Genomic DNA, 14,969 nt, shown 5'->3' on the forward strand with positions numbered 1-14,969 from the left:
CTTGTGTAATAAGTGATATTTAGCCAGCTTCACACCTGATTGTAGCAATTCTAAAATTTGCATGAAGGACTGGTGGGTCTTAAAGTAATGACTTACTTGAAAGATATCAGTGTTTCTGAAATATCCGTGCCACCTTAACTAACATTATAGTAATCACTATATGCCGATAGAGACTACATTACTGATAGTTCTTCTTTTTTTAAATTATGTTCTTCTTATCACATTCCAGCAATTGTAGTGTGTATAATTCAAAATTGACAACCTTGCCATCTCTTAGTCCATTTGGGAGTTAAAGTATGCCAGCTTTATTATTACTTGTCTGAAGATATTTCAGTAAATGGGAAAAGTGTCATACTTTGATTTGACATAGAATGCATGTTGCTAATGTCAAACCAGATGGCTTTACATTCAAAACACATAAGGGGTTACTCTTTATCGTATCTATTTTAAGTGCCCAACAAAACATTATACCTCCATTGCCAAGTAAGTTTGAGGCTTATCTTTATGGTAACGTTCTGCTAAATATATACTAGCCCTACAGCCCTGCCCTTCATTTAAGAGGAAATTTGGCATTGAAAAATGCTAGATTTTATTTGTATTTTATTTGTATTTATTATTTGGGAAAACAGAACATGAGCCTGGGTACCAAAAATGTATATTCTTATGATTTGAAGTGGTTCTAAAGGAGGAAAGTTTTTTTTATCCTCCATGCAGTCTATGCATGAAGGTAAAAAATGTCTCTGTTCAGCTATCCCCCAGTCCCCCTAATACTTACCTGACCCACCCTTTTCTTTGGCTGTGACAGCAGCAGGGGCCATTGCTGTCAATGCCACTGCTGTCAATGGCCACTGCTGTCAATCACAGCAACTAAGCCAATAAGGAGAATGTGTGAATGGACACACAGAGCAGAAGCTTGGGAGTGAGCTGCTTGCTCTGGGGGCACTAGGCAGGAGGGAAGAGCCAGAAGCACCAGAGGAGGACCCGAGAAGGGAAGGACATGGCTGCTCTGTGCAAAACTTCTGCACAGAGCAGGTAAGTATCGCATTTGTTATTTTATTTGTAAATGCCTTTTATATCACTTCAATGTTTGTATGTTTTATGCTACTACTTTGTGCTTAATGCTGCCAAATTCTTTTATCTTAGGCATTGATTGCCAACTTAGAAATTTAATGAACTGTAGATCAACCATATCCTATTTCACGGAGACATATCCTGAGTTTAAAGCTTGCACTTGCTCAGAAGATATTTACTGCAGCGTCAAAAAGTTACTAGAAATGGAATGTATTCCAGAACAAGGTAATACTTTTTTGTGATATGATTTGTTATTATGCTGCTTAAAATTATTTTGTTACCAAGTGGTTTATAATAAGGGCATTCTAATATAAAGGCCTTTTGAAAAGGTCTATGTAGTGGTCAGAAGATCCAAGAACTTTCTTACAAACAATGTTTCCATAAACATGCAGGAACTGCTACATTTGCATATTTAAATACTTAGCAGACTTAGCAGACATCCCTGATGCTAACCATATTTTTGGTAAGCAATAGCAATTGCTTGGAAAATTCCATTTAAAAAGATAAATTTGTAACTTATTGATTGCAATGCCTGCTAGAGCTATACACATATAATGTATATGAATGTGACACTGGATTGTTGATATCATGAATTGATGGGATTTGCAAAGCTTACAATTTGCAAACTTTTGAGAAAAAAAAACGTTTCTGATTTTCCACCTGAAAAATAGCAATCTTATGTAATTCTGTGCATAGCCTTTGCCCTTGTCATTTGCATTACAATGCATTGAATAATAATTTGAAGGAATAGATAACCCAGCCATCTTTCTAAGGCCCCTTTCACAATGTCGCGACTTGAAAGTCACGCAATTTTCTGGACGCAATTTTGACATGATTTTGCTGCAATTTCAGGGAATGTCTGTGTAAACTTGAGGTCTATGAACCTCAACTCGCATCAAAGTCAGACCAAAATAGTACAGGGACTACTTTGAAGTAGGTGCGACCTGAAGTACATATATGACTGGTTATCATTGGGAATCATGGGGTACAAATTGTAATGCAACACTGATGTCCAAAGTCACTAGAAAAAGTCGCACAAGTGTGAAAGGAGCCCATAGCAGCCATTTTTCAGTGTGCACTGAAGCTGTTGGGGGAAATCAACAATTCTGTGTAGGGAGAAACACTGTTTCAATTATTTATTTATTTCATTTTGACATTAGTAACCCCATTGCAGTTCTGGGCTTCCCATGCATTTTTATTTGCCCTACAAATGGTCACAATAAATAACAAAGTTTGCAAATCTGTACATAAATATAACCCAGGCAGATTAATTTATCCCTTTACATCTATAAAGGTGTTTCCCAAGCCAAAAGTTACCATAAACACCAAAACTGTCGTGTGAGAGATGGCTTTCTCATAGACAAAAACAAAAAAAAAAAAGCGCAGAAACCCTAGTAATCTATCTGTAAAGTAATACACAATAAAAAAAAAATATTAGAGACTGAAAAGATAATGAAAAAACAATACATAATAATACAAATAAAAAGAATTAGAAAGAAAACTAGAAACGAAAACCAAAACACAAAATAAAAAGAGAATAATAATAATAAGAAAAAATAAATAAAATTATTAAATATGATATTGATGAATGATAAATAGTGACTAGTGATACAACACATAAATTCCTTATTGCACAAAGTCTTTATTGCACAAATTCCTATGTAGGTATAAGAAACAGTCTCTAAATGTACAACTTTGAACAGAATATGTAGTCATGGACTTTGTGTGGACATATAGAAGAGAAACTGATTACCACAAAAACATATTTTTTATTATGAACCATTTAAAATCTATTACACAACATTAAAAATTATTCTCCACACAGGGGTTCACAACATGTGACAGATTCAAAACACTGGAACCCACTCCTAATCTTTAATAACATCTCCACCCAAAAACTGAAACACTGCTATCTGCTTTTGCGTATGTCTATTTAACAATATTGGTATGTTATTTTTGCCTAACCTATCTGTAGACCTGTCAACATTACAATGCTTTATTATCTCACTTGTCTTACTCAAATTTGTGGCCCGTTAACTTTAGTGCCCTTTTGCTAGTCTGTTTCTGAAGTGAGAATTTTGCCCTGTTACCAGCAAACCTTTATTACCTCCTGATTGATAATTGAAATGCACCCATCCCTATCAGTATAAATATAAGTATCTTTTGGAGGAGGCATTTGCAGGGGGCACATTTGCAACTGGGGCTCTTTCTTAAAGTGGGATCACTTCTGACTCTGCACTTCACGAATGCAAAAATCAAATGAACACAAGAAAATACTTTGAACAAAAACTACACAGACAGGTGACCTTGTTTACCCCTTCAGCTTTAACCCTTCATGCACTCCATACCACTCATTTGACAGCTCTGTCCTCTATCCTTAACTTATCTTTCCTTCACTCCTCTTCTCCCCCACACAGCATATATATCACCCTCACTTCTGCCCTCTCCTTATTACTGCACTAGGTTTGCCACATTATCCCTTTAATCCAGGACACGGGTTCTGTGGCTGATTAAGGTGGTAATTAAACTCATTTGGGGCCTTATCTGCATTAAATCAGCCTCAGAACCTGTGTAAATAATATGTGTCCTGGATTAAAGGGATGATAAGGCAACCCTATACTGCAATCAGCAACTCCTGCTAATTCTAAATCCACACACCCAAAACCTCCAGGACCCTGGGGCATGTCCCTTCATATAAATCCCACCCCCCATATTACCTCCCTTACCCTTCTGCTTCTCTTAACCTCTGGAGATATATCCCCAAACCCTGGTCCTCCATCATTTAATTGTATCCAATGCAACCATCACCCTGTACGCTCTGGCAGCAGCCACAATCAACACAATTTAGTTCCCATTTCTCTTCCTCCCAAGACCAGATTCCCTTTCTCTTGTGCCCTTTGGAATTCCCGCTCTGTCTGTAACAAACTCACCTTTCTCCGTGACCTCTTTATCGCTAACCCATTTAATCTACTCAAACAAGGATGCTTAAACCGTCCTAACTAAACAAGCACCGCTCAGCACTTTAGGAAGAAAGCAATGTAGGATGATAAGCAAAAATTGGTGTCAGACAAAAATGATCATATACAATATTAATTTGTAAAATGATAAATAGCAGCTACTTAAAAATAAGATAATATGAAATGTTAAACAGCAATATAAAACACTCAAAAATTCAGAGTCCTCAATAATACTGTAGCAGCGCTTTAGTCAAACCTCTGATTTGACATATCTTCCATATGTTGTTCATACAGGAAAAAAGGGTGATGTAGAGGAGTGCAGTAGTGTTTAAGTAGGGTAATCAATCTCAATTTGTGCACCTTCCACCAAAACTTCACCGCGTGGGAGGATCACCCCCTTTTGGGGATGCACTCACTGCAATTCAAGACAACATACGCCTTAAAACCACTGATGATCCACCGCTGTATTTTTCACCCAGTTGGTAAGCACACTTTCGCAAGGGTTCAGCAATGGTATGTGGAAAAATAAATTGACCACATAGTATAATATTGCTTAAAAAGTTTAATGAAATCTATAAAAAAATACCCTTACAAATTAAGCGTACCAAAATAAAGACCATATATCTCAAGTAAAAGTATGAGCGTAGTCACCCGGGTTCTGCAGTAAATAAGGAAAAGACATCTGTGTACATCAGCCGCTTACTGTTGTTTCCTGATTCCCCTGCAGTGCGTGGAGCGCACGTGTCACTTCTGGGGCCACCAAGATCACCGTCTGACGCGTTTCATCACTTCCTGTGACTTTGTCTGAGGGGCCCTCACTCTTTATTTAATTAAGCTTTGACAAAAGACCTGGAATCTGATTGGTTTCTTTGCACATCTGCACCAGATTTTGCACTCTATAGGTTTAGCAAATGAACACCAAAGTCCTTATTGCACAAAGTCCTATGTAGGAATACAAAACAGTCTTTAAATGTAGGAAGCCCAATTGCTACTGTGTATAAAACACATCACTGGTGTAAGTCACACAAGAGCCACAGGATACATGAGATAGGGATGACACTGAGCTCCAAAAAATAGTGGAAGTTCACTTTATTTCATTACTCAGTGCCAGATATAGACCTTGGTGGACCCGGGGCACTTTACATTTTGGGGCCCCTCAGCATAGAAATGAAATAATATGACAAATGAAAAAGTGAACTGAAATAAATATAAAAACTCACTTGTTCTAAAAAAATAAAAAAATAAGTTAGGTTTCGAAGAAGACTGTCTAATGTTTTTCTCAATTATATTGACTGTGAGAATACACATGACCCGGGCAATTATAAATGACAAGTCAACATTACATTTATGCATCACTCTAAAATATTTACAAAAAGTCTTTCTTCCTGCACTTAGCATCTGTAAAATCTTTAACAAACTCATCAAACTGTACCATCTTGAAGACACTGCTCTTGACAGCCAGTAGGCACAGAGCGCTTAGTCTTTCATGGGTCTTCATGGTTCTAAAATAATTATTTATCAGTGCCAGTTTGCTAAACAACCTTTCTCCCAAACAACTAGTGACCATCATGTTCAAATATGTTCTAAGAACTATGGTCCTGATTCCCAAAAGAGATACGCAGGCGGAACTGCTGTTCAGTCTGTGCCTAACTTTGGAAACGATCCTCAAAAGGCTTTTTCCAAAGTTAGGCAGAAAATCTGACATGTGTAAGATACTTACACGGTCAGATCTTAGGATGCAGTACCGCATCCGCCGCTGGGGGCATTTCTCATTGAAATGCAGCGTTGAGTATGCAAATGAGGACTTAAGCAGATCCACAACGCTTTTCATCATTGTGATTTCTGCGTAAGTTCCGATTTGCTTGCGCAAAACTAGGGCTGGTTTTACAATGTGGAAAATTAGTCACACCTTGTAAAGGCCCATTCAAGCGACGGCATTTGGTATGCATTCCTGAGGGAGAACTCCACGGCAATTTGTAAATTCAAAACCGGCATGGGTCCCCCCCCAGGAGCATACCAGGCCCTTAGGTCTGGTATGGGTTGTAAGGAGACCCCCCCTACGCCGAAAATTCGACGTAGGGGGTCCCCCTACAATCCATACCAGACCCGTATCCAAAGCACGCTACCCGGCCGGTCAGGAAAGGGAGTGGGGACGAGCGAGCGCCCCCCCCCCCTCCTGAGCCGTGCCAGGCCGCATGCCCTCAACATGGGGGGGTTGGGTGCTCAGGGGCAGAGGGGCGCACTGCGGGCCCCCCCACCCCAGAGCACCCTGTCCCCATGTTGATGAGGACAGGACCTCTTCCCGACAACCCTTGCCGTTGGTTGTCGGGGTATGCGGGCGGGGCTTATCGGAATCTGGGAGTCCCCTTTAATAAGGGGGCCCCAGATACCGGCCCCCCACCCTAAGTGAATGGATATGGGGTACATCGTACCCCTACCCATTCACCTGGAGGCAAAAAGTTAAAGTTATTAAACACACAACACAAGGGTTTTTAAAATAATTTATTAGTCTGCTCCGGAGGCCCCCCTGTCTTCTTTATTAGCTCTAATACCAGGGGGGGCTTCTTCTTCCACTCTCCGGGGGTCTTCTCCGCTCTCCGGGGGGGTTTCTTCTTCCGCTCTCCGGGGGGGGTCTTCTCTGCTCTCCGGGGGGGGTTTCTTCTTCCGCTCTCCGGGGGGGGGGGGGTCTTCTCCGCTCTCCGGGGGTCTTCTTCTATCTTCGCCGCTCTCCGCTGTTGACTCGGCGCACCCCGGTTCTTCTCCAGCTGTCCGGTGCCTTCTCCTTCAGCGCTGGCTGCCTGCTATCTTCGTGTGTTAGCTCAATTACTAACAGGCAGCCAGCGCGGTCTTCTGTGACGTCACCTTCTTCTCTTCTGTTCTTCTCCCCTCTTCCGATGTTGACACGTCGCCTCTTGTCACTGCAATGATGGAAGCGTGCCTTGCATCCCATTTATATAGGCATCACCGTCCCATCATGCTCCGGCAGGTACCCACGTGGTGGGTGCACGCGGGTAGGCACCCACCACGTGGGTACCTGCCGGAGCATGATGGGACGGTGATGCCTATATAAATGGGATGCAAGGCGCGCTTCCATCATTGCAGTGACAATAGGCGATGTGTCAACATCGGAAGAGGGGAGAAGAACAGAAGAGAAGAAGGTGACGTCACAGAAGACCGCGCTGGCTGCCTGTTAGTAATTGAGCTAACACATGAAGATAGCAGGCAGCCAGCGCTGAAGGAGAAGGCACCGGACAGCTGGAGAAGAACCGGGGTGCACCGAGTCAACAGCGGAGAGCGGTGAAGATAGAAGAAGACCCCCGGAGAGCGGAGAAGACCCCCCCCAGAGAGCGGAAGAAGAAACCCCCCCCAGAGAGCGGAGAAGACCCCCGGAGAGTGGAAGAAGAAGCCCCCCCTGGTATTAGAGCTAATAAAGAAGACAGGGGGGGCCTCCGGAGCAGACTAATAAATTATTTTAAAAACCCTTGTGTTGTGTGTTTAATAACTTTAACTTTTTGCCTCCAGGTGAATGGGTAGGGGTACGATGTACCCCATATCCATTCACTTAGGGTGGGGGGCCGGTATCTGGGGGCCCCCTTATTAAAGGGGACTCCCAGATTCCGATAAGCCCCGCCCGCATACCCCGACAACCAACGGCAAGGGTTGTCGGGAAGAGGTCCTGTCCTCATCAACATGGGGACAGGGTGCTCTGGGGTGGGGGGGCCCGCAGTGCGCCCCCCTGCCCCAGAGCACCCAACCCCCCCATGTTGAGGGCATGCAGCCTGGCACGGCTCAGGAGGGGGGGGGGCGCTCGCTCGTCCCCACTCCCTTTCCTGACCGGCCGGGTAGCGTGCTTTGGATACGGGTCTGGTATGGATTGTAGGGGGATCCCCTACGTCGATTTTTCGGCGTAGGGGGGTCTCCTTACAACCCATACCAGACCTAAGGGCCTGGTATGCTCCTGGGGGGGAACCCATGCCGGTTTTTTCTTTGAAAATTGGCATGGAGTTCTCCCTCTCAGGAATGCATGCCGAGCGACGTTGACAATTTTTATTTTTTGTTTTTGTTTTCCCGGCGCTTTTTTTTTTTTTCACCCGTCGCAACTTTAGTGTCCCGTCGCAATCCACAAAGCCCGCTGTAAATTACGTTCGCGCGCTGCACGTCGGGAAAATTACGTCACACGCATGCGCAGTACGGCCGGCGCGGGAGCGCGCCTCATTTAAATTTTAAATGCCCCCCGGAGAGGAGGACCGCCTTGCGACGGAGGCACTTAAGTTACACGGCGTGTAATTTCTAGGTAAGTGCTTTGTGGATCAGGCACTTAGGTAGAAATTTTAAGTCAGTGTAACTTAACTGCTGAAAGTTAAGTTAGGCAGCTTTTTTGGGAATTTGGCCCTATAAATTGGAAAGGTATAAGCAAGCCCTTAATCATTTAATTCAGCTGCCTGTTGAGATGGAGTGAGAAATGACCTGCAGACTGGACAATTTTCTCAAAGGACACACTAATAAAGTATTAAGGGAAAATACGTTTTTGTTTTATAAAGGAAGTCTGGGTCCCTCTTTGGCAGGGGAGCCCATGACAGTTTTACCCCCTTATAAATATGGCATTGTGTCCACTCACATGTCAGCTCATGTGTGTAGGGAGGGGATTCCCAACGGATGGCTCAACATTATCTCCTGGTCAGGGAGAGGGAAAGCAAGTGTAACTGCCTCGAGCGCTGGAGAACCAGCTAGGGAGAGCCACCAGCAGCCATTGAAGACAGCCTGGATGCTGTCAGACCTTATTTTGTTGTGAACCAAACTTAAGGTACAGGGGCATCTAGGTTGACTTCAGTGGCTGCTGGTGATTCTCCCCTAGTTGGTTCTGGCTGTGAGTGGACATGTCTGTTTTACTAAGTGCTGTAATAAAGTGAACTTCTACTATTGGTTGGAGATCTGTGTTTTCCATATCTAGTGTATCATGCTGCTTATTTTGTATAGCCTTGGGACTACATCCCTGCGGGGAGACACTAGCTCAGATTCACAGTGAGAGTATACCGGCGTATCTACTGATACACCGGCGTACTTTCAAATGTGCCACATCGTATCTTTAGTTTGAATCCTCAAACCAAGATACGACGGCTTCTGGCTTCGATCCGACAGGCGTACGGCTTCGTACGCCTTCGGATCGTAGGTGCAATACTTCGGCGCCTGCTGGGTGGAGTTTGCGTCGTTTTCCACGTCGGGTATGCTAATTAGCTTTTTCCGTCGATCCACGAAGGTACGCGCGGCCGTCGCATTCTCTTATGTCGTCGCTAGTCGGCTTTTCCCGGCATATAGTTAAAGCTGCTATTTCGTGGTGTATAGATAGACTTGCCATGTTAAAGTATGGCCGTCGTTCCCGCGTCGAATTTTGATTATTTTTTTTGCGTAAGTCGTCCGTGAATAGGAAAGGACGTAACTCACGCCTACGTTCAAAAAATGACGTCGGTGCGACATCATTTCGCGCAAAGCACGGCGGGAAATTTCGAAACGGAGCATGCGCATTTCAATCGCCGTGGGGACGCGCTTCATTTAAATGAATCACGCCCCCTACCCGCCCAATTTGAAATACGCGCCGAGAAATACACTACGCCGCCATAACTTATGGCGCAAAATCTTCCTGGATTTGAAATTCCGCCAGGTAAGATACAGCGGCGTAGCGTATCTCTGATACACTGCGCCAGGGCAATTCTTTGTGAATCTGGCCCACTGTGTTCAAAGCGTCTCCCCACAGGCATGTAGTCCCAGCCAGAACAGCTCGGATGATGGGGGCAAGCTTACTGAGGAGAAACAGGAAGTGAGAAATTCAGACAAAGAAATAAGACATTTAGAAGAGAAATCAAAGGAAAAGGTAAGTGAACCAACAATGCACTAGCTTTAAGGAACCTATTTTGAAAATAAAAAACAAACCTTTGCAACCCTTTTAAGGATTTAGAGAAGATCTGTAAAGAAGAGTGAACCAAAATCCCTACTGAGATGTGTGCAAACCTGGTCACCAACTACACCAGAAACAACTTACCTCTGTGCTTGCCAACAAGGGTTTCTCCACCAAGTACTAAGTTTTCCTTGGGGATCAAATACTTTTTTTTTTTAAGACTGAACTGCAACTTAATTTATAGCATTCATGAGTTTTTTCTCGATTTTTGGTTTATATTCCCTATCATTTAAAAGACACCTATGATAAAAATGACAGATCCTTCATTTTTTTGTAAGTGGGCACATTTACAAAATCTGCAGGGGATCAAATAATTATTTTCCCCACTGCATGCCCTATTGCTCACCTTTATGATGGTGAAGAAAATGCAATTTGTGTTGCCTTAATCATATTGGCCTACCCTACGCATTTATATTACTGTTCTGAACCAGCAATAATGTCCATTTTCTAATTATACTATCGATCTGGAAAATAGTCCAGGTAAAATTGGTAACAGGTAAAAACACTGCCTTGTCTGAAGAAATACTGCTGATCCAGCCAGTGATACTAGACCAACCAGGCAAATAACCAAGGCTGTTTTATTGCCTGTAAGCTGAATCATACTTGTATAATGCAATTTTATTAAGGTGACATCTTCCGAACACTGTAAAAACTACAATCAAATCCTCTTATTTTTCTACAATACCATGATTTTTTGTTACAAAAATGTAAAGGTTCTGCCTTACAATGAACGATACACGTTATGATCACATTAGAGCCATAATAACTGGAAAATGAAGTATAGTTATACAATATTGAATTAATTCATTTCTTTTTGTGTGCAGTACAGAATGTTCCTTTGGGACCTATAAAGCAGCAAATTTCTATTATACAAAAAAGCTCTATGCATCATCCAAGAAAAATTGATACCACTTTGCCGGGAAAGGCAAATGATTGCATTTTAGCGAAACAATTATGCAAAGAAAACCATAATTGCTTTTCTTTATATGAAAACTTCAAAAGTCAATGCATTCATCCACAAGAATGCACCCTGAATGATGCCGTACAAAGTTGTCTGACAGCTTGGAATGAACTGAGAGAGACTGTAATGGGAAACTGTGTATGCCTAAACTCAACAAAAAGAAAGTGTATCAAAGTTTGGAACAGTATTTATAATAATACGTGCTTGAAACATGCAAAAGAAAGACACATTTTTAAACAATCAGAGAGTAAAAATGATTTTAACACTTTGGACATAGATTCATGTAAGTACTGAATGCCATGCGATATGTCTTTTTGTAAAAATAGCTGTTATTATAACGAGGTCTTCGTATTATTGAAATACATTTATTTAATGTACAATACAATATATGGGGGAGGACTACACACTGCTCAGAGTAGTGAAGGGTTAAAATATTGGGCTAAAAAGGAAACTTTAAAGTGCTTCTATAGCCATTTTCTTTAGTTTTAGATGGAATAGGAAAGTGTTAGAACACTGTAAAAAATAGTGTGCTGGGTCTACTCAAAAAAATGGAGGCAACTATTTGCATCAGCTTTTTAAGTACTGTTAACTAAACTTATTTTTGCTTAACTCATTAGACTTTTCATGTTTTCAACTTAGTTGTTTTAAAGTGTGATGTAAACCCGATTTTTTTTTTTTTTTTTTTTTTTACTGTCACAACGTATAAGATTTCCTATCATCTGTGCCCAGTCTTGCCACAAAGAGTTAATCCAGCTCTGAGCAATCCTCTTTTCTTTTTTCAGAGAGATAAATTAACAAACAGGAGAAAACTGTTGTCCGTTCTTCCCCCTTGCTGTGAATGACAGGTTATTTATATATCTCATGCACTAGCATTATTTTTTTAATTCCCACCCCCACTCCTTTTTTGAAGTCATGTGGTTACTTTTCTGGATTTTGACTGGATGTTAGTGATCATAGCAGAATTTAGTGTAAGGGGGGGTGTAGAGGTGGGCGGGGAGTCTACTGACATCACGACTCCACCCACCAAGCTCCAGACAACAGACCCACCCACAGAATCTGCAGTTTTTCAGTTCTTATAACAGACAGAGGGGAGACATTTGACAGGTAAGGATACATGCAGAAGGCATGTATATCCTTATAGTTCAGCACTATGGCAATAGTTTAGAAAGGATGAGAGTGGGTTTACATCCACTTTAATTAAAGCCAACTAAATTTTTTTCCGTTTATAGACCATAGTGTTTTAAGTTAGGAGTGCATACTTTAACTTGTCTGGAACTAGGGGCCAGATCCACAAAGCAGATGCGCCGACTTAACTCGAGATACGCGGCGTAATTAAAATTTACACGGCACGTATCTTTGCGCCTGATCCTCAAAACGAGATACTCCTTAAAATCAGGTTTTTCCGTCCTACCTAAAATAATTACACCGGCGCATTTTCGTGCGCAAATTACGCTAGACACGCCGCTGTTTTGATAGGCAAAGATGCAAATGAGGGAGATAGGGCGATCCACACAATTAAGTGTGTGCGCCGTAAATTACGCCCTGTGCGCTTCTGTTAGTTTCAATGTGTAAAGTTACACTTTATAAAAGCAGCCCTAATTTTACACATGCCGTGTAAAGGTCAGCTAAAGCAACACCATTAAGGAAGAGCTGAGCACACACACTTGCAGGACAACAATCTGTATGCCAACATGCCAGGGGCATCCATACGCATAGCTAGACTAGTGACTTTAGTAACCCAGGGTACCCCCTCTTCTGAGGGAACAGCAGTCAGGAGACGCCTCGCAGAATGCATCTTTGCACAGTAAACACACACATTAATTATGTCACAATGAGAATGCATGAATGCACACCACTGTGGTCCCTAGCACAGACATATCACATGCACATCTAATTGGATTAGATCCAAGGACCCCCCCCGGTACTTGGGAGCAGTAACGCCCCGCCACGGCTCCAATTCTGTTACTGTGCATTCATACACCATTCAGGGACCTGGGATGACTTCTCCCTGGTCCTGGGGATCCCTTCTCCACCAAAACTGAGGGTGACACCCTTATTTAATCAGGAAAGCCACCCCCCCACATTCACACATCATTCACACACATAAACCAAATCATAAGTACAGTATAATAAACAAAATTATAAAAATATAAAAAAAATCATAAAAATAAAAAACAAAAGTACCCCTGCAAATTAATTGCGGCGGCGATTGCTACGCCTGGGCTGCCCACGGGCATGGACACGGGCACGGCCACGGCCAACCGGAGTATCTTCATGGGGGGGTGTGAGCAGGGGAGGGAGTATCTTCATGGGGGGGTGTGAGCAGGGGAGGGAGTATCTTCATGGGGGGGGTGGGTGAGCACGGGAAGGAGGAGCCTCCCCTGGTGTCTGTCCTCCTGCTGGCCTGCCCTCCAAGGCCACTGCTATCCTTGTGAGACAGACAGTGACGGCAGCCGTATTGGCCTGGCCAGCCCGGGTATTGTCCTGCACAGCCCTGGTATTGTCCTGCACAGCCTGGGTCAGGGTAGTCACCTCCTGGGCCACGCCTGTTGTGGCGGTCTTCAGGTCCTACAAACATGTGATGACCGCCAATGAGTTTGTGGCCCCATCACTGAGTGACTCCTTCATTGCACCCAGGCTGTGCTCCATCTGGGTCAGAGTCTCTTTTATCTGACCCAGTTGGCGGGTCTGCCGGGCATTGTCCTTCTGCAGACTGGCCGGCAGACGCTCGGCCACCCCCCTGGTCTCCTGGGTCGCCATCCTGCCTGCCCCTGAGGCTTGTGGCCTGGGAGGAGGGGGGAGAGTGACCCTTGTGGGTTGCGGCCTGTTGGGGGAGGAGTGGGAGGGGCCACCCCTGATGGTGGCCAGACTGCTGCCAGCCTCAGGGGTAGCCTCAGGGGTAGCCTCAGGGGTAGCCTCAGGGGTAGCCTCAAGGGTAGCCTCAAGGGTATCCTCAAAGGTAATCATATCCGAGGCCAAAAGGACTTCTCTGCCAATTTGAAGATCTTCTTCCTCCACCCCCTCATCCTCCTCCCCCTCATTCTCCTCCCCCCCAACCTCCTCATGAGGGGAGGTTTGGCCCCTCCCCTGGGGAATCCTGCCCTTCTTGGGACTCATCAGCAGCATCTTGTCCTTGGGGTGGTGCAGCAGCCTGGCCTGATGGGCCAGCAACCTCCTGGCCTGATGGGCCTGCAATCTCCTGGTCATCAGTGGAGGACACAAAACAATCACAGGTTTGAGGATCCACACACTTGGCACATCTTCCCTTCCCCCACCCACACATGCTAATCACCAGATAGAAAAACAAAAAACTTACCTGGCCTCACAGGAACACCTGACTGATATCCACGCAGGCCCACCACCTGCTCTGGCTGGAAACACCGGGCCACTGCCCATTCCTCCTCACTGAGCCGGATGGGGCAGGCTGGGCCTCCTCCAGTGCCCGTGGTATGGGCATTGATCTTTGCCACCTTGTTGCGGACCACGCTCTTTAGATCGTTGATCTTTTTTTGGATGCCAGCGAGGGTCCTCGTCTCCCCCCCGCCGCATTGATCTGATCCGTTATCTTTTTTAGAATCGCCTTCCTTTGGGCCGGGGAGGTGTTCCGGCTATCAGGGCCATGCAAATATCGCCCATATAGGACGATGGCCCGAGCAAGGATTTGCTTCTCAACCTGATTAAAATTGAGCTTCCTGCGCTTGGGTGCCATCACAGACACCACTCAGCAACAAGAATAAACTTACAGGACTAACAAACAAAAATACACACACAACAAACAAACAAAAACACTCACAGAAGAAACACACAAAAAGCAAAACACACAAGCAGACAGCTACTACAAATTCAAAAACAAACACGCAAAAAAAAAAAAAATACAATCAGAAAAAAACAAACACAAAATACACTCAGAAAAAAAAAAATATTCAGACAAAAACAAACAGAAAATACGCTTAGCAGAAACAAACACCAACTACAATCTAATACTCCTCCAAAACTTCTCTAACACACACAACTCACCAACAAACAC

The 14,969-nt window shown here is 43.8% G+C and overlaps 1 protein-coding gene across 1 annotated transcript in view; it reads left to right on the plus strand.

Annotated features, from left to right (window-relative positions):
* GFRAL (GDNF family receptor alpha like) overlaps nucleotides 1–14,969 on the plus strand; it is a 73,839-nt gene that overhangs the window by 29,401 nt on the left and 29,469 nt on the right. The window contains exons 3-4 of the mRNA XM_040349848.1: nucleotides 1,144–1,296; nucleotides 10,806–11,225. Coding sequence (XP_040205782.1) covers nucleotides 1,144–1,296; nucleotides 10,806–11,225 — 573 coding nt within the window. The remainder of the gene's footprint in view (nucleotides 1–1,143; nucleotides 1,297–10,805; nucleotides 11,226–14,969) is intronic.

The sequence above is a fragment of the Rana temporaria genome, chromosome 4 (assembly GCF_905171775.1).
Source record: "Rana temporaria chromosome 4, aRanTem1.1, whole genome shotgun sequence".
In the NCBI taxonomy this organism is placed as follows: domain Eukaryota; kingdom Metazoa; phylum Chordata; class Amphibia; order Anura; family Ranidae; genus Rana; species Rana temporaria.